Source organism: Pituophis catenifer, unplaced genomic scaffold (assembly GCF_029215685.1).
Source record: "Pituophis catenifer annectens isolate HBS135680 unplaced genomic scaffold, rPitCat1.0.hap2 SCAF_1, whole genome shotgun sequence".
Lineage (NCBI taxonomy): Eukaryota > Metazoa > Chordata > Lepidosauria > Squamata > Colubridae > Pituophis > Pituophis catenifer.
The window spans coordinates 348,913,153-348,933,675 of NW_027256881.1; the positions used below are offsets into that span (position 1 = coordinate 348,913,153).

The 20,523-nt window shown below is 43.4% G+C and overlaps 1 protein-coding gene across 1 annotated transcript in view; it reads right to left on the bottom strand.

Annotated features, from left to right (window-relative positions):
* LOC139312734 (vomeronasal type-2 receptor 26-like) overlaps positions 1–20,317 on the bottom strand; it is a gene marked incomplete at its 3' end in the record, with an annotated part of 33,576 nt that extends 13,259 nt beyond the window's left edge. The window contains exons 1-3 of the mRNA XM_070937766.1: positions 20,249–20,317; positions 8,961–9,096; positions 5,330–5,451 (exon numbers count right to left, since the gene is read on the bottom strand). Coding sequence (XP_070793867.1) covers positions 5,330–5,451; positions 8,961–9,096; positions 20,249–20,317 — 327 coding nt within the window. The remainder of the gene's footprint in view (positions 1–5,329; positions 5,452–8,960; positions 9,097–20,248) is intronic.
* Positions 20,318–20,523: the final 206 nt, after the last annotated feature.

A 20,523-nucleotide genomic window follows, 5' to 3' on the forward strand; every position in this document is an offset into this window, starting at 1 on the left:
GTAAAACATTAAAGCTGAACCTTCCTTACATTCTAAGATGGTCTCTTCAAACAAGGAATGAAAGTCCAAGTCGAGAAATGGAGGAGAGGTTCCAAGCCAGGTGGCACAAAGGACTGCCTGGACCAGGGGACAAGCTAAGACAATAGAGTTGGTCAGTGGTTTTCCTAAGAGTTTCCTTGACCTGTTTCCAGGCTTGGTGGCCATGAAGGCCAGAACCACCATGACAGTTTTTGCCAACACAGAGGAAACTGCAAGGGAAAAGAGAATGGCAAAGGCAGATTGTCGTATAAGACAGGTGACCTTCCCTGGTTCACCAATGAAGAGGAAGGAGCAGAGAAAGCAGAGGAGGAGGGAGACCAGCAGGATGTAGGTGAGTTCTCTGTTGTTGGCTTTAACAATTGGTGTATCATAATGTTTATAGAAAATCACCAGGACTGCAGATGTGCTCACAGAGAGAAAAAGAGTGAGAGAAACTAAAGTGTATCCCAGGGTGTCTTGATAGGCAAGGAAGTGGATCTTCTTGGCAATGCATTGGTCCTTGTCCTTGTTGGGATATTGGTCTTCTGGGCAGGGTTCACAGTGAGCAGCATCTGAAATCAAGAATCTTTGTTTAAGAATTCATTCATTCAAGTAAATCATGCTGCATTTATAATTCTAGGATAGATGAGCCAGTGACGAGGATTAGTTCAATTCCAGCTATCCATTCACTATGCACTTCCATGAGTAATCTTGCTTTCAGTTTGAGATTGCTGCCTGTTTTTTCCCATACTTTATAATGGAACCCACAGAAGATCAATAGACCTGTTATCCAGGAATGTTGCTGTTTTGTTTATGTGTACATTATCCTTGCCTTAACCTCTCTGCTTTGTGCTTCAAAAGTGTTCATTCAAACTTACTATCAGAGAGACACTGATAGACATATCTCCTCTTTCTCTGGCAGGTCTATTTCCTCAGAGTTTGAAAGTATAGATGGATGAAGCATGTCCTAAGTAATAAGAATTAAAGCTTGGACTGAAAACCCCACTTCCTTAGGAAAAGATTAGAATTTGGGTTTAACAATTAGATATTAGAGGAGGAGTTGAAATGAAAGTTGGAGATTCATAAATTCTGCTCTAAGACCATCCTGCATGGAACTGCTGAGGATTAGGAAAGGCGACTTCTGTGGCCAGAACAATTTAGATCCATCAACTGAAAAGTTCTAGTGAAAAATACGAGTGCATGCCAATCATATCAAAAATGATCACAATAAAGAAAATAGATTTAATGAATGTCTTCTTTGATCTTGGAAGATCTACTTTTCAAGTTTGCTCTACCTGTCTGATTAGAAATGGTCCCTTTTGGACAAACTTCACACTGGTAGCAGCAAACCTGCTCGCCCTCTGGAACTCTTCTCCTCTCTCCTGCATGGCACCTCTTTGTGCCACATCTGGCAAAGGGGATGGTCTGAAAGAGAAATATTTGAAATTACCTAAGCAATGAACTTGCTGCATTCATTCTTTCCCTCATTCATTCTTTTCCTATTTCCCTTTTTTATTCCTACTTCTATTTTCAGATTCACTTCTTAGGAAATAGATTGCCACCATCTATCAAAAACCAGGAACAGCTGCTGGGGGATTCAGGCCATTGGCACTCCCAACCTACCATCAGATGTTGGAGATTGGAACTGGGATCTCAGCCTGTAGAGGAAGGCTTGTGACTGAACTACAGCATTTCTAAAAAAAGAACCATGAGGATACACTGAGCATCAATGGTCCATGGAAATCACTGTTGCTTGCTGTAATTGCATCCTGCAGCATTTCAAGCATTTTTCCCAAGGCTAACCCTTTGTGGAATGACACAAATCAGGCATGAAACGTGTTACATGCAAAGCTGATTTTACACCAAATGACTGCCAAGATTTCTGACTCAATTGATTATTTTTCCAGTTAGAAAGATGTTGTACATCTCAAGAAGAGAATGAATCTTTCCTTCAATTTACAACATTTCCTTGCAGCTCACCTTTGTGCCCCAGACGATTCCATCAGATTTAATGGTGAAATCTTGTCCTGGGGGAGCCTCAGGATTTACTTGCCCAACCTTCTTGGGGAGAAAAGATTGATTGGGGAGGAAAACCCAGTTGAGAAGATCGTAACGAGCAGATCCCAGTCCATCTTCTGAGAAGGAGACTTCCTCTCCATCACTGTTGTTGAACTGCATATTCCTCAAATAGGGAAGAATCTGAAAGAAAGGAGACCTTCAGAAATAGGAGTATTTGGTTAGAGCTACGGTTATGGCTTCTATCAGAACATGGTGACCATCTTGAGAAGATGAGTTCATGTCTGAAAAGCTAGAGGAGTTCTCTTGGTGGAGAACTGAGGAATCTGCAGTAACACCAAATATTTAACTCTGAAACTACAAATGGTTTTCCTTTGGTCCTTTGTATCATGGTTTCTTCAAATCAAGCTTTATCAGAATAAGTACACTGAAAGATTTTAGTGCCACATTCCAAAATTAATCATAATTAATTAATTAATTAAATTTATTTATTTGTCAATCATATATAAGATAACAGGTAAAAGTATAAACAGAATTTGGATACATGAAAAGATTAAAAAAAAAAGGAATATTAGGACAGGGACATTAGGCTTGTTGGGATGCTTATGCACGCCACTTACAGACGTCTTGGGAATGGGGTGAGGTCAACAGTAGAAAATCTAAGGTTAAAGTTTTGGGGGTTTGGGGAAGTAACCACAGAGTCAGGTATTGCATTCCAGGCATTGAGCACTCTGTTGCTGAAGTCGTATTTTCTGCAATCGAGTTTGGAGCAGTTTACCTTGAGTTTGTATCTATTATGTGCTCGTGTATTATTGTGGTTGAAGCTGAAGTAGTCATTGACAGGTAGGACATTGTAGCAGATAATTTTGTATACTACATTTAGGTCAGACTGAAGGTGGTGTAGTTCTAAATTGTCTAATCCCAAGATTTCGTGCCTGGTAGCATAAGGTATTCTGTTGTGAGCAGAGGAGTGGAGGACTTCTCTTCTCGTGAAATATCTCTGGACTCGCTCAATTGTATTAATGTCTGAAATACAGTGCGGATTCCAGGCAGATGAGCTGTATTGAAGAATTGGCCTAGCAAAGGTTTTGTATGTCCTAGTTTGCAGTATAATATTACCAGAAATGAAGCTTTGCAAGATTAGATTAACAACTCTTAATGCTTTTTTGGCAATGTTGTTACAGTGAGCTCTGGCACTTAGAACATTTCAGATGAGTGCTCCAAGATCTTTGACAGAATGAGGGTCGTCTACGGGGTCGTATATGGTTTTCCTCCTGTAATACTTGATTACATGTAGTTTTAAATATTTACTTTGTCCTGGGGTCTTGTAACCGATAAATTCACTTTAGCAACAGTTAAATAATTGGTATGAGAACAGAGTAGAATTCCTTTGATTTTCTCTGTCTGAGAATTCAACAGAGCAAGAACAAAGTCTGATGAAATGGGCATCAAGGAAAAGGAAAGGCTTGTTTTTTCTCTTCACTGTCCAGAGAAGTTCAATGTCTATCCATTAATGCAGAAAAGTCTGATGTGTTTGAGACAAAAAACCCATTAAAACTATTTTGAGTCCTGCTTTATGTGCTCAGGTGAACCAAGATTTGCTGCATTCACACTACAACCTGAGCAGTACAATAAATGTAAAACTGGACAAATTGGGTGGGGTCAAACAGGATGTTAACTGATAGAAACATAAACCAAGGGTAAAAGGAATTGAGTGTCTTTCTACAAGTTGGATTTGGGTTATATGGTAAGGGAAACGGAGGTTGTTATGCAACTGTCTCAAGTAGGACTTCTACTGACTTCTAGAAGCTTCTTACTCAAACACAGCCAGATTGTTCTTTTGGTCTCAGCTGACATCTACTCCCTGTCATGGTTAGCTCCTGAAACTCTGGCAACCATTGAAGCCTTTCAGGACTTTATGAAGGTCTTTCTTCTATGGATCTTATGGACAGCTCATTTGGTTTACTTCTCTTCTCCCCCCACCCCCAAACTCTTCCAACAAAACATTATTCTTATTTCATATATTTGTAATAAATGCTTTTAATATGTTTTCCTTTCTAAGGAAGCCACAGAAATTACCTGCCATGACTGGACTTTGGAGATCCTCTTTCCAAGCCTCATCATGGTTGGCTGGGCTCTGGGTCCATACATTGCATGTAAAGTGTGTGCCACAGCAAAAATGGCATTGTAGATATTGTAACTTTCAGCTGTCATGCTTGTTTCAAAAATGTAATTGGGCAGATTCTGCAGATTCTCCTTTCCTGTACATTGTTTTTCCCCCTTTGGAAGGATCTTGCCTGGTTGGTGAATCTTGCAGCGAAAGACCTTTTCCCACCATAGAGGGAGAAATACATCCCCTTGTGGGTTCAAGGGGTCTAAAGACAGAAGAAAATGTTTGAATTCTGAGACATCCCCGGTGTGGTCCCTGAAATGCAAGACTCCATGGAAAGTCTTTAGAAATCGCAAGGTGTTTTTATATTCCCTCGCACTAAGTTTCCAATGGGAGGTTAAGATCCAAACATTCTGAAATGTTTTTATCTTTAATTTTTTATGGAGAGACAAAATTGTCTGTACACTGAAAGTACAACTGGGGTCTCCAAAGAGAATAATCACTTCAGTTTTTGACCAAGTCTGGAAATTGAGAAGTAATTTTTTGAATATAATCTCAAAATCATGTGATTTCAGCCTTTTAGTGAAGGCCAGGCCGATCTCCTTCTCCTTAAGCATTGGCATCAGAGTTGAGATGAAATGTTCTCCCCTGTCATCTTCAGTGGTGAAAAGTCCAACCCAGTTCCACTGGAAATACAGGAGCAGCTGGACTAAACCCACATACTGAGGAGATTCCTTGGCATTAATCTGGAAGAAGGAAGGATAAACTCTTCTCTCTCCCTGAGAGAACTCAAAGCCAACACCGAGCTGAAAAACAATGAGATTCATCTTTCAAAGACAAAGTAAAGTCTTAGGGCAACTTTAGGAGTCACCATTGTGTGGCTTTTGCTCCACCAGTCAGGCTGACTCACTCTCAGTGGGAAGCTTCATCTCCTTCCCTTCTTAGGGAGAGCCACCACTTACACATCTTGACTGATTGTGATATGTCAGAAGACAAGAGAAGAACCCAACAACCTGATGCAGGAAATAAATGTTACTAAAATGGTGGCCACCCTTTTATGAAGAATAAACAAAGAGTCACAGGCTCATGATGTGCTTCCCCCAAACTACTTTTAATTTCCTCTTGGCTTATGTGTGTGTTTTCATCTTTGCCTTATCCATATTGTATCCAAGGGAGCTCTCTTACCTGTGGGACCTTGAAGATGCTGAAGATGGAGGCCATCAGCCTTGAGAGTTTGGAGTTGAGATCACCAATGACAGACAGCAGAGTGTCCTGCAGCTCACATTTGTACCCTGGAACCACTTGGCCTCATGAGGAGAGCATGGAGAGGCTGTTTAAAGAAATAACTATCATAGTCTGGAAATGGCCATGGATGTGGAAGCCAAGGGAGATGTTGGGGAGTAGAAGAAAATCCTTATTGACCTCGGACACAGCAAACATCAATGCAAGGAACTGCTGGTAGTTACTGGGGATGAATCTGTAGTGAGCAAAACATTGGCAAACATTACAAGAAAGCTTGTGCATGGCTGTAGAATTTGCTTTAGTGTTTGGGGGGACTTTTGAGGGCAGAAACTCCCAAATTTCAATGGGTTTGGGTTTTTTTCAGAAGATTTTCCTTGGCTAAACTTGGATGACTTTGTGAGAAAGGAAACAAGTCTTTCCGTAGATATCCGGACTGTTTTATACTCTCTATCATCCCAGCCATATTCACTTTGCTGCGGTGGCTGTAATCCTTTCCAACTGCTTCACTTTCAATGTAATTATTTAAGGTCTCTCTTGGAGCAGCTTCTTCAGGTGTGGTAAGGATTGCTGAGCACAGGACTACAGTGGGGATCACCTCATAGATTTACTGAAGGTCACTATTCATCAGCAATGCTGATTCCAACACTGAGAGGGATCTTTGTAACTCCTGAACACCTGAAGCGTGCTGAGCTTTTATTTGTATTTTCTATCAGAAGTTAGTGGTGAGATTAATATTATAATTTGACTTCTTCACTAGTCCAGCAAAGCTTCCCTCTTCATTTTTGTTGTTTATCATCTATCTGATGAGGAGATTGAGAATTCCAGCCTATTTGAAGAGCTTCCTAATTTATCGAGAAAAGCACAAAATATGCACTACACCAGAACAGTTCAAAACACTAGAAGTATTTTTTGAAAAAAGTCCCTGAATGTAAAGCAAAGAAACAATTTATCTCCATGTTTCCCCTTCAGCTGAAACTTACCCCTTTTTAAAAACAAACTTCACTGTATTAAAGTCTATGACAGGAGACTTGTTAATGCTTCCCAAGGGCAAATTCCCACCAATAACGAGATCACCAGGCCTGTAGTAGCTTCCATCTAATTCGATATAATCCCTGAACACACACATGGTTTGAAGCCTCTTTGCTGTAGTTGGAGCCAGGAGCCAGGAGCCAGAAAAGCATCAGCATCAGAAGTAGCATAACTCCTGCCCAGTCTTTCTACACACACATATGGTTTGCAGCCTTTTCAGAGAAGTTGGAGATAGGAGCAGGAAGGGCATCAGCAGTAGCATGACTCCTGCCCCATCTTTCTTGTCTTCTTCCCTCCTAGAACAGAAAAGAAACTTTGTCAACTGATAAATGCCCTCCAGAGGCTCAGACATGGAAGTTGCTAGGCAGCAAGGAGGCTGGTACAGTAGTAATGATCCCAACTGGTCCTGTGAAGGAATCTTCCAGAAAAGAATTTCAGACCTGGCAATTTGGGGAGCAGCACCCCAAAAGACCTAAAGAGATGCCCGGATGACAATTCCTACCCTTAGGCTACAGCAACAGAAATTTTCAAGTCTTGCAATAAATTGCAGTTAATATCCTGAGATTCTTCCTACGCTATTGTTTAACGCAGTGATTCCCAAACTTGGCTATTTTAAGATGCATGGACTTCAACTCCCAGAATTCCCCAGCCAGTATGCCTGGTTGAGGAATTCTAGGAGTTGAAGTCCATACATCTTAAAATAGCCAAGTTTGGGAAACACTGGCTTAACGCATTGTAAGCCGCCCTGAGTTTCCAGAGAAGGGCAGCATATAAATCAAATTAAAAAAAGAAAAATCCATTTATGCCTTGTGCCACTATTTGCAAGTTGCCCTCCTATTATCTGACCAAACTAGGGCATAAACCAAAATCCATCTTGTGTTCAGGGGTCACTTCCATGTAGGTCAACAACACAATTTCCCCATGACTCCATCTGCTCTGGGAATTACAAGAGACACAAAGATGTTTTCCATTCTGCTGCATGAAGAGAAGCTGTTGCTAAGGGGACACGTCAATGGCTTTTCCCTGCAATTATCACAAGAACAGTCATTTTTCATTTATCCCCTGTGGATTTCCAGACACAAAGATATTCCAGGATGAAACTTGCTTTAAAAATTATCTCTGAGTTCACCAAATGGGGGGCAGATCATGTCACCTTAGCCTGCCTTGCAAAGAGCTCACTCTTGCGTTTGAAGAGACTCACATCCCTTTGTTTCCTCTATGGTCACAGTCCAAGCTCAGGTAAGAGGAAGGATTTTTGATATAAATTTGTCCTGGTGCCATCCAGGTGGCACAGGTGGTGTCTGATCTGCTAAAGTTCCAGTGAGATTTCAACAGGAACCTTAAAATCAGTTTCTGCATAAACCTTGTGTTCTGTTCTAGGAGGGAAGGTGGTAAGACTGACCGGGCAGGAGTCATGCTACTTCTGATGCTTCTGATGCTCTTCTGGCTCCTGGCTCCAACCACAGCACAGAGGGTGCAAAACATATCTGTGTTCAGGGATTATGGACAGTTAGAGGAAAGTAACTACAGGCCTGGTGATCTCATTATTGGTGGGAATTTACCCTTGCGAATGATTTTAAAGCCTCCTGCCCTAGATTTTAATACAGTGAATCTTCTTTTAGAAAATATGTAAGTTTCAGCTGAAGGAGAAACATGCAGATAAATGTTCTCTTTGCTTAAAATTCTGGGACTCCTTTCAGAAATACTTCTTCTAGTGTTTTGAACAGTCCTGGTGTAGTGCGCATTTTGTGCTTCTCTCAGTAAATTAGCAAGCTCCTCAAATAGGCTAGAATTCTCAATCTCTTCATTAGGAAGATGATAAACAATAAAATGAAGAGGGAAGCTATGCTGACCTAGTGAAGAAGTTAAATTATAATATTAATCTGAACAGAAGCTTCTGGTAGAAAATTCAAATAAAAGCTCAACACTCTTCAAGTGTTCAGGGGTTACAAAAATCCCTCTCAGTTTTGGAATCAGCATTGCTGATGAATAATGGCCTTCAGTAAAGCTATGAGGTGACTCCCACTGTAGTCCTGTGCTCAGCAATCCTTACCACACCTGAAGAAGCTGCTGCCAGAGGGACCTTAAATAATGATGGTGAAAGGGGAGCAGTTGGAAAGGATTACAGCCCCTAAAGCAGAGTGAATATGGAAGGAATCGATAGAGAGTATAAACCAGTCCATGATATTTATGGAAAGGCTTGTCTCCTCTCTCACAAAATCATCCAAGTTTAGTCAAGGGAAATCCTTTGAATAAAAATGCAAACACAATGAAATTTGGGAGTTTCTCCCACCATAAGTCCCCCCAAACAGTGAAGCAAATTCTACAGCCATGCACAAGCTTTCCTGTCATGTTCACCAATGTTTTTCTCACTACAGTCTCCTACCCAGTAACTACCAGGAGTTCCTTGCATTGATGTTTGCTGTCTCCCAGGTCAATAAGGAGTTTCTTCTGCTCCCCAACATCACCCTTGGCTTCCACATCTACCGCCATTTCCAGAGGGAGGAGATTATTTCCTTAAACAGCCTCTCCATGCTCTCCTCACGAGGCCAAGTGGTTCCAGGGTACAAATGTGACCTGGAGGACACTCTGCTGTCCGTCATTGGTGGTCTCACTGCCAAGATTTCAATGGAGATGGCCTCCATCTTCAGCATCTTTAAGGTCCCACAGGTAAGAGAGCTCTCTTGGATAGAGTATGGAACAGACAAAGATCAGAAGCACAGACAGAAGCCAAAAATAAAACTAAAAGTATTTTTTGTTGGGGTGGGGAATATAATGAGCTTGTGACTCTTAGTTTATTTTTTATTAAACAGTAGCCATCATTTTAGAGCCATTTATTCTCTGTATCAGGTTGTTGGTTTCTTCTCTTGTCTTCTGATGTACCACAACTAATAAAAATGGCTAAGAAGGGAAGAAGATGAAGTTTGCCAGTCAAAGTGAGTCAGCCTGTCTGCGAGGGCCATCAACCAGACAATGGTAACTACTAAAGTCAACATAAAACTTACTATGTCTTTGAAAAAATAATCTCACTTTCTCCAGCTCGGTGTTGGCTTTGAGTTCTCTGAGGGAGAGAGAAGAGTTTATCCTTCCTTCTTCCGGATTAATCCCAAGGAATCTCCTCAATATGTGGGTTTAGTCCAGCTGCTCCTGCATTTCCAGTGGAACTGGGTTGGGCTTTTTGCCCCTGAAGATGAGAGGGGAGAACGTTTCATCTCAACTCTGATGCCAATGCTCCAAGAGAAGGAGATCTGCCTGGCCTTCACTCTAATCCTGGAATTGGATGATACTGAAATCAATCATAAGAAGTTTATTCTTAATTTCCTTACCTTGTCTAAAACAGAAGTGTTTATTCTGTTTGCAGACTCAATTGTTACTCTCACTGTAATAGAGGGGATGTATTCTTTTGAAAACCAGAGGAAAGTATCATTTAGGAAAGTTTATATCTTCACTTCCCATTGGAAACTTGGCGTGGAAGAATCTGAACACACATTGCAATATGTAAAGCTTCATCATGGGGTCTTGCATTTTAGGGACCACCCCGGGAATGTCTCTGAATTCAGCCACTTCCTCCTGTCTTTAGACCCCTTGAACCCCCAAGGAGATGTCTTTCTCCCTGTATGGTGGGAAGCAGTCTTTGGCTGCAAGATACATAAATCAGGAAAGATCCCTCCGAAGGGGGAAAAACAATGTACAGGAAAGGAGAATCTACAGAATCTGCAAAATTACATTTTTGAAACAAGAATGACAGGTGACAGTTACAATATCTACAATGCTGTTTATGCTCTGGCATATGCTTTGCATGCAATGTATGGATCCAGAGTTCGACCGACCATGATGAGGCTTGGAAAGAGGAACTCAAATGTCCACTCATGGCAGGTAATTTCTGGGTCTTTTGACTCAGTCCACAGATAGAAACTAACCAAGGAGAGAAGCGACCTAGAACTAAGGAGAAATTTCTTAAGGAAGGGTTTACCTTTACAAATCGTAGGTGTCCCATTGCTGGAGCCATTTAAGAAGAGACAGGATGGCCACATGTCTAAAACTGTAGAGGGCCTGTTTCTTGAGCAGAGGGTTGGGCTAGAAGACCTCCAATGTCCCTTCCAATAATAGGATTCTGTTTCTATGACAACCACAGCACAGAGCAAGATTCAAAGTGGTCCTAATGGGTTCCTGATCTGAAATTCATCAGAATTTTCTGCATCAAAGGCTAAAATGTTGGACCTCTCTGAATAGTGAAGTGACCAACCAGGTCAGATGCTTCCTTCCATGTGGCCCAGTAGATCAAAACCAGTTCCTGCATTCTGCTGCCTGAGAATGAGCTAGAGAAAATCAGTGGAATTTTCCATAGTTCTGATAGAAATGATTTATTTATTTCAAACATTCATTTATCAGTCAACAAGACCTTGGAACTATTTCAAAGTGCACGTAGCGAAGTATACAAGAGGAAAATCCTAAAATTAAATTTAGATTGTGGAACTAAAATTCTTGTATTTTAGTGAAATTGGAGTTGGAAACCATGCCCAGTGATAAAGGGAAAACTGAGTTTCAGAGTAAAATACACCCAATTCTTCAGATTGCCACCAAGAGGTGGAACTATGATGTTCCATTTGTAGCTCTAGGCCCAATACTCCTATTTCTGAAGGTCTCCTTTTTTGCAGATTCTTCCTTATTTGAGGAAGGTGCAGTTCAACAACAGTGCTGGAGATGAGGTCTCCTTCTCAGAAGATGGACTGGGATCTGCTCGTTATGATCTTCTTAACTGGGTTCTCTTCCCCAATCAATCTTTTGTCCCCATGAAGATTGGGCAAGTAAATCCTGAGGCTCCCCCAGGCCACAATTTCACCATTAAATCTGATGGCATTGTCTGGGCCACAAAGGTGAGCTGCAAGGAAATGTTGTAAGTTCACAGAAAGATTCATTCTCTTCTTCTGATGCAGAACATCTTTCTCAATTGAAAAATATTCAGTTGAGTCAGAAATCATGGCAGTCATTTGGTGAAAAATCTGCTTTGAGGTCTGATTTGTGTCATTCCACAAGGGTTAGCCTTGGGATCAACATCTGCTTGAAATGCAGGATGCAATTACATCAAGCCACAGTGATTTCCATGGATCTCAGTTGTATCCTCATGGTTCTTTCTTTTAGAAATGCTGTGGTTCAGTCACAAGCCTTCCTCCTCATGATGGAACACCAGTTCCAATCTCCAGCATCTATTAATGTCTCAGGAATGCCAGTGGCCTGAATCCCTCAGGAGCTGTTCCATATTTCTGATAGACGGTGGCACTGTACCTCTTTAGAAGAGAATCTGAACATAGAAGTAGGAGTGGGGAAAAGAATTAATGCAGCAGATTCATAGCTTAAGTAATTACAAATACTTATCTTTTAGACCATCCCCATTGCCAGGTGTGGAAGGAAGAGATGCCATGCAGGAGAGAGGAGAAGAGTTCCAGAGGGCAAGCAGGTTTGCTGCTACCACTGTGACGCTTGTCCAGAAGGGACCATTTCTAATCAGACAGGTAGAGCAGACTTCAAATTTAAATCTTCCAGAATCAAGGAAGACATTCATAAAATCAGTATATTTTTGTTATTGTGACCATTTTTGATAAAATTGACATGCACTGATACTTTTCAATAGAAACTTTCTATTGATCTAAACTGCCCTGGCCTGCCGTCGGCCAAAAAATGTCAGCTGACAGCCCCCAGGGGGAGAGCCTTCTGTGTGGGGGCACCCGCCATCTGGAACAAGCTCCCCCCGGAGATACGGAGGATCCCGGACCTGCGCGCTTTTTGCCGTGCCATCAAAACATTTCTTTTTCAGCAGGCCAGCCTGGCCTAACCTCTCTTTTAAACTTTTAAACTTTTTTAAAAAAATTAAATTTTAAATTTGTCTTAAGAATTTGGGGTGTTTTAAATTTCGTTTTCTGGGCCAAATTATTTAATTGTATTTTAATGCTTTTTAACATTTGTATTATATGTATTTTATCTGGCTGTTCACCGCCCTGAGTCCTTCGGGAGTAGGGCGGTATACAAATTTAAATAATAATAATAATAATAATAATAATAATAATAATAATAATAATAATAATAATAATAATAATAATAATAATAATAATAATAACCTCTGAGGAAATAGACCTGCCAGAGAAAGAGGAATTCCATCTATTTATGTCTATTCGATAGGGCAGAAAGGGAGGAATGAACAGATTTTTTAAAAGTTTTTTATATTTATTTATTTATTTATTTATTTATTTATTTATTTATTTATTTATTTATTTATTTATATTTGAATTTATATACCGCCCTTCTCCCCCTAGGGACTGAGGGTGGTGAACAGCCGAAATTAAAATACATACAATATTAAAGTTAAGATAGCTATAATAAATTAAATCAATCGGCCCCCAATTTAAAACCTCAAAGCTATACAATTAAAACTAACCCATAAAAAACCTAATTAGGCTAGGCCGGCTTGCTGAAATAAAAACATCTTCAGGGCCTTACGGAAAGTGCGGAGATCCGGGATCAATCGTATTCCGGGAGGAAGCTCATTCCAGAGGGCAGGTGCCCCCACAGAGAAGGCTTTCCCCCTGGGGGCTGCCAGCTGACATTTCTTGACTGACGGCACCCTGAGGAGGCCCTCTCTGTGAGAGCGTATTGGCCGCTGGGAGGTTATCGGTAGCAGAAGGTGGTCTCATAAATACCCTGGCCCTAAGCCATGGAGCTCTTTAAAGGTGAGAACCAACACCTTGAAGCGCACCCGGAAGTCCACCGGGAGCCAGTGCAGCTCGCGCAGGAGAGGTGTTATATGGGAGCACCATGTTGCTCCCGTAATCACCCGCGCGGCCGCATTCTGGACCAGTTGGAGCCTCCGGGTGCTCCGGGTGCTCCTCAAGGAGAGCCCCATGTAGAGAGTGTTACAGTAGTCCAGGTGGGAAGTGACGAGAGTGTGAGTGACTGAGCGTGAGTGTGCATAAGGAATCCCGATCCAGAAAGGGACATAACTGGCATATCAAGCGAACCTGATAAAAAGCCCCCTTGGCCACGGCCGTCATGTGCTCTTCTAAAGACAGCCATGTATCCAGGAGGACGCCCAAGTTGCGAGCCCCCTCTTTGGGTTTCAATGACATCGATGACATCAGCTGGCTATATCGGGATGCCGGCATCCAGAGCCACTCGGTCTTCGAAGGGTTGAGTCGAAGCCTGTTCCTCCCCATCCAGACCCGCAAGACGGTGCCTCTCACCCACAATCCCTCCAGCCAGTGCAGCATGATACCATGGTCGATGGTATCAAAAGCCGCTGAGAGGTCTAATAGGACCAGAAAAGAGGAGCAACCCCTGTTCAACCAATGCGACCAATGCCGTTTCTGCGCTGTACCCAGGCCTGAAGCCGGACTGGCACGGATCTAGATAGACGGCTTCATCCAGGTACTGCAGGAGCTGTTGCGCAACCACACTCTCAACAACCTTCGCAATAAAGCGAAGGTTGGAGACAGGACGGTAATTTGCCAAAACAGCTGGGTCCAGAGAAGGCTTCTTGAGAAGGGGCCTCACCACTGCCTCTTTCAAGGCAGATGGCAAGAAACCCTCCCCCAGAGAAGGGGAGGGTTTTATACATCTCACTTTGTGAATGGTTTGATTCCTGGGTTTCATACATTTCAATATAAATAATCGTAACAATACTATTCTTAATAATTAAAGCCCATTTTCATTTTTAATTTTACTAACATAGTTTCTACTGTCAACTTTCAACTCTAAACCTTCTCATAATTCTATCATACTTCATATCATCTTAATATCTGTTTCTACTATTTTCCCCCTCATATTTCTACTTCTATTTTAGCCCTATTTTTTCCCCTTACCCCTATCATTCTAATAATCAAAGATTTTACTTTTTTCATTATTAAATATTCCAATATATCAATCATGATCTTTCTCTAGCTTTTTGTTAATAATTACATTTTTAATATATATATATATATATATATATATATATATATATATATATATATATATAAAAGTTTTTTATTTTGAAGTTTAAAATAAATTTGAACTAACTCCTTATAATCCAACAAAGATAAAAATTCCCATAGATGCACAGTTCTCCTCTTAGCAGCAGATGGCGCTCATGATTCAGCTTGGTATTGCCTCTCTGCATAGTGCTGATTATCCATTTTTAATTATTTTAGATTGTAAATCCAATAGGTGGGCGAACGAATAATAATAAAATTTGATAGTCATAAAATATAAACAATTTCCAGATCAAATTCCAGTATATATATTATTTAAAAAATACCTTTTCAATCTCACATCTTCACTTTGAGAGTTCAATTTTTAAACTTAGTTTTCTTTAAAAAGTTTTCTTCTTAAATATTATAGCTTTTATATATATAAATAAATGTGCTTATTCTGCAGCTAGCAAATAGTTCCAGTATTCTTCCCCCTCATATTTCTTGGGGATATTTTCAAAGAAAATTATTCTTTTGTCCAGTTCACAAGCCACTCACTTTCCCTGCTCCTGCTCAGTCCTGGGTATTAAGGTTGTCTTCAGCTTCAGGCAGCCATATTTGCTGCCGTTGCTCCCTGTCGTTGGCAGAGTGGGCTTTCCTAGTCAGGGAAGGGAGACGTGACTCCCCTCTACCTGCTAAGCTGTCCCCCTTTGCTTCACCACCTCTCCAGGGTGGCTGTGGTCCCGATTTGACCCCTCCAATAATGAGAGGTCAGAGCTGACCACGGAGCTCACAGATCAGGCTTCCGAAGGCACCAGAAGTACAACCAGAAGTCAGGAATGAACAGATTTAAAGTACAAAGCAGAGATGTTAAGGCAGGAATAATGTACTCAAAACAAAACAGCAACATTTCTGGATAACGGATCTGCTGTTCTTCTTTGTGTTCGATTATAAAATGGCGGAAAAACAGACAGGAATCTCAGACTGAAAGCCACATTAGTCATGGAAGTACATAGTGAATGGATAGCTAGAACTGAATAAATCCTTGTCTCTGGCTTATCTATTCCCAGAATCATCATAAATGAAGGATGATTTGCTCTTTTTGATGCCCCATAAATAGTATAGGGGATTGTTTCATTACTCCCTTTGTAGGTAGGTCAACAGCAGATAGGCAATACTCATATCATTTATGCGGGAGGGATAATGTGCATGGTAGTTGTTCAAGAAATCATTAGACAAAGACTTTTGATTTCAGATGCAGCTCGCTGTGACACCTGCCCAGAAGACCAATTTCCCAACAAGGAAAAGGACCACTGCATTGCCAAGAAGATCCACTTCCTTGCCTATCAAGACACCCTGGGATACATTTTAGTTTTTCTTGCTCTTTTTCTCTCTGTGATCACTTCTGTAGTCCTGGTGATTTTCTATAAACATCATGACACACCAATTGTCAAGGCCAACAACCGAGATCTCACCTACATCATCCTGGTCTCCCTCCTGCTCTGCTTTCTCTGCTCCTTCCTCTTCATTGGTCAACCAGGGAAGATCACCTGTCTCTTACAACAATCTGCCTTTGCCATTCTCTTTGCCCTTGCAGTTTCCTCTGTGTTGGCAAAAACTGTCATGGTGGTTCTGGCCTTCATGGCCACCAAGCCAGGGAACAGGACAAGGAAACTCTTAGGAAAACCATTGACCAACTCCATTGTCATAGCCTGTCCCCTGATCCAAGCCCTTCTTTGTGCCACTTGGCTGATAACCTCCCCTCCATTTCCCAGCTGTGACTTTCACTCCTTGTTTGGAGAGACCATCTTGGAATGTAAACAAGGCTCAACTGTAATGTTTTATATTGTCCTTTCTTACCTAGGACTTTTGGCCTTTGTCAGTTTCTCAATGGCCTTTCTGGCTAGGAAATTGCCTGATAGTTTTAATGAAGCCAAGTTCATTACTTTCAGCATGCTGGTCTTTTGCAGTGTTTGGATCTCCTTCCTCCCTACCTACCTGAGCACCAAAGGGAAGTCCATGGTGGCTGTGGAGATCTTCTCCATTTTGGCCTCTGGAGCTGCTCTCTTGGCTTGTATCTTTTTTCCCAAATGCTACATTATTCTGCTGAGGCCGGATCTGAATTGTAGAGAAAATATAGTAAGAAACAAGAATTTCTAACTAATGCAAGGATAGGTCTCATTTATATTTATCTTTGAGATGTGAGTGTGATGATTTCTAAAAGATGATGGCATAAAGGAGGTATTTCTCCATTAAAAATTCCTTATCAGATGCTGCAACTGGTTAGAATTTAACTGTGGTCAGCCAGGCTCACCCAGCCTTTTATTTATCATGCCTTCAAAGTATCCTTGTGTTGTCCGGTGCCCGATGTGGATGGAAAACTGTTTATTAAAGATGTGTTCATTATTTCAAGGAGGACATTTCACATCCTATTCTTTTTAATTTAATTATTTTTAAGGTAGTGATTTAAAGGGTTGATATCAGTGCTTTTAAGCATGTATGGTTGTTTCCTTAGATGGCTGAGGCTTTATAGAGATCTCTACCAGTATTCAATTATTTTTAATAACATCTCCCTTTCCATAAAATGACCTCTCGTATGAGAAATAGAAACAATGGAGGAATGGATTCTAATTGGCCCATGAAGTATCAGACTTGAATTTTCTGGTTTTCAATGAGTTTTATCAAAAATTTCTATGGCAACGTAACTGACATACTTCTTCATTGGGAGAATATTTCTCTGCTGAAAAGTAGAAGAGTAGCAACATAATTGATAGTTTGTTAATTATGAATAGGTACTTACATCATCTATTCCTTATGCATATATCATTTTCTAGAAGCTCTAGCTCAGATATGTCGAACACAAGGCCCATCCCACCCCAATGCACACATAGAGTTGGCAAGCACGCTGGAGCCAATGGTGTTTTGTAGAAGCTGCAGCCCACTGGCGGACACTGTGGCTCCACAGCCCATTCTGGGCAGGTGGGTCTGAGTGCTGGGACCACTGGGCCGGCCCTCCAAGCAGCAGGCAGAGGTAGAGCCATGGGGTCAGGCATGTGATCCAGCCTGCTGAACGCACTGGCAGCCACCCACTCACCCATCCACTCTGATCCACCGTTTGTTTTTGCTTGCACATGATCATCTCAGCTGGGATGGGGCAGGCAGCTGTATGACCACTTTGAAGGCCAAATCTCATGCCCCCCACCATGCATCTGCTTCCACCTGGTCCTTATGCTGCCACCATGGGTCTCAGCCCACACCGTCCAAACCTCCTCCACCTCCGCTAGACACTTGGCATGAGCCTCCCACCCACCACCCCACCTGCAATGGCCCCAGTTTATGGAAAGAGCAGAAGCCCCCATCCCCAACAGGAAGCTGGGACTTCCCTCCCCACTCTGCCTCTCAAAAATCAAATCAAAATTAAAAAAAAATGCACACATAGGAGTTGGCAAGCACGCTGGAGCCAATGGTGTTTTGTAGAAGCTGCAGCCCACTGGTGCACACTGTGGCTCCACAGCCCATTCTGGGCAGGTGGGTCTGAGTGCTGGGACCACCTGTCCGGCCCTCCAAGCAGCAGGCAGAGGTAGAGCCATGGGATCAGGCATGTGATCCAGCCTGCTGAACGCACTGGCAGCTACCCACTCACCCGTCCACTCTGATACACCATTTTTTTTTAATTTGATTTATATGCCGCCCTTCTCCGGAGACTCAGGGCATCTTACAATGTGCTAAGCAATAGCCTTCATCCTTTTGTATATTTATACAAAGTCAGCTTATTGCCCCCACAACTGGGTCCTCAATTTACCTACCTTAGAAAGGATGGAAGGCTGAGTCAACCTTGAGCCTGGGGAGATTCGAACCTGCAGTAATTGCAGGCAGCTGGTGTGACCACTTTGTTTTTTGTTTTTGCTTGCCCATGACCATCTCAGCTGGGATGGGGCAGGCAGCTGTGTGACCACTTTGAAGGCCAAATCTCATGCCTCCCACCATGCATCTGCTTCCACCTGGTCCTGGTGCTGCCACCATGGGTCACAGCCCACACCGTCCAAACCTCCTCCACCTCTGCTGGACATTTGGCATGAGCCTCCCACCCACCACCCCACCTGCAATGGCCCCAGTTTATGGAAAGAGCAGAAGCCCCCATCCCCAACAGGAAGCTGGGACTTCCCTCCCCATTCTGCCTCTCAAAGGCCCAGAGCTGACTTACCACACCCTGAACCCACATATCTTGGAGCCCCACAGCTAGGCAAGCCATGCCTTGACCCCTGCCTCACCTTGTATAAGCAACACCAGCAGGAACAGCCCCCTCCATCAGGAGCCCCACTGTCCCTCACCAGCCCCACCAGCCCAGGAAGCCCAGCCCAGGCAAGGAGAGTCAGCAGAACAGCAGCAGCCTGGAGCAAGAGGCAAGTAGACCCAGGCATCCCATTGGGGAAGTGCGGCTGGGCTGCAGACTCCCAGTGTCCTTGGAGCTCAAGGGTCAGATTCCTGCTGCCCAGGACCCCAGGCAGCCCATGCTGCCATCCAGGGTTGTCCCCAATGGCCCAAGACGGTCAGTGAGGCTGCTCTGGAGGATGAGTGTCTGGCACGCACTCTGGTCCCACCCCCACCCTCTGATGTGAGGAATGTCAAGCTGGCGTGGCCTACCTTGGCCACGCCCACACAGGCAACTGCCCCCCCCGCCCCCCTCAGGCAATAACAATTCTGATCCAACTCTCAATGAAATGGAGTTTGACATCCCTGCTCTAGCTCTTGTTCCACCAGATTCATCCCTCAGGTTTCTTCAGCAGAGCTCTAGATGTCTCTTGATCCGTGGTAGGATTCAAATCATTTAACAACCGATTTGTCCAGGGTCACGTTGGCTGTTGTTGGAGGCATGGCCCATCCCATGGGAGGCCTGGCCCATCCTGAGCCTCCTGTGAGAAGCCAACCTGACCCTGGGTGAACCGGTTGTTAAATCTCTCCACCCTGCTATCAAAGGGTTCCGGGCACTGCACTGCAATGGAGGAAAGGGAAATGGAGCAGCCAGCACAAGGGGAGGAGGAGGAGCAGTGAAAGAGGCCTCCTTCCCTCACTCTGGGCGCTCCCTTTCCTGTTTCTCCATTACAGCCCAAGGCCACAGAGCTTGCCCCCCCCACCACCACCACCCAAATGCCCTCACTTCTCCCAAGCATTTCTTTGCCTACCTGATTTCCAGCTCCGTCACATTTCTCTCTTGCATTTCTCTCTTGTGCAGAGAAAGAAGTTCGTGGGACTAAAAGAAATTACTCAATTCCAACTTCATGAGATCTTTTTTCGTGAGAAGATGGAATTGATTTATTGAACTTTTGTTTTCTTTAGTCCCACACACTATTGTTTCCCTGCACACAATGGCGAGAAACGTGATGGAGCTGGAAATCAAGTAGGCAAAGAAATGTTTCGGGGAAGTGAGGGCATCTGGGCGGTGGTGAGGCAAGTTCTTCGGCCCACAAAAACCTCGTCTTTGGCTGCCGACCCCGAAAAGTAGAGAAAGAGTTGCCAGGAAGAAGCCAGTCAGGCTGGGAGTTGTGGATTCTTTCTCCCCTGCCCCAGTCCTCCTCACCTGCCACCCCCAAATTGCATCAGTAAAGGTGGCTGGTGGCTAAGTGAGGGTCAGGAAGCTCTGCCATGCCCAGTGAGGGGGGGAAGAAAGGGCAAGAGGAGCCTTGTCTCTCTCCATGTGACCCACTGAAAGGAAACGGCAGCCTGACCACTTCCCTTCGTCACCCTCTCTGGTGCTGGAAACCAACTGTCAGCGACAGGCCCAGCTGCCCATTTATCCCTCTCACTCTGCGTTTCTGGGCTCACCCAGTGAGGGGAGGAGGAGAAGGAGGAGGAGGGGTGCTGAGATGGATCCATGGAGAGAGGGAGGGCTCACCTGCAAGCCACTGCCCATGAAGAGGCTGCCCAGGTAGCCACTCAGTGCCCGCAGCAGCTCGTGTATCATGGCGCAACACAGGAACCAAGCCTGAGCCCCTCTTTGCAGGAGCCCCAATGACACCCCCAACCTCCTTAGGGTAGAGCTGGCAACGCTAAATTGGCCTGTGAAGCCCATTGTCTGCTGAGCAGCCCAGGTGAGGCCTCGCTCACAAGCCACCGCGGCGCCTGAACTCCCAGTAACAGATGGGGTCCTTCAGGCACTTAGCTCAGCTG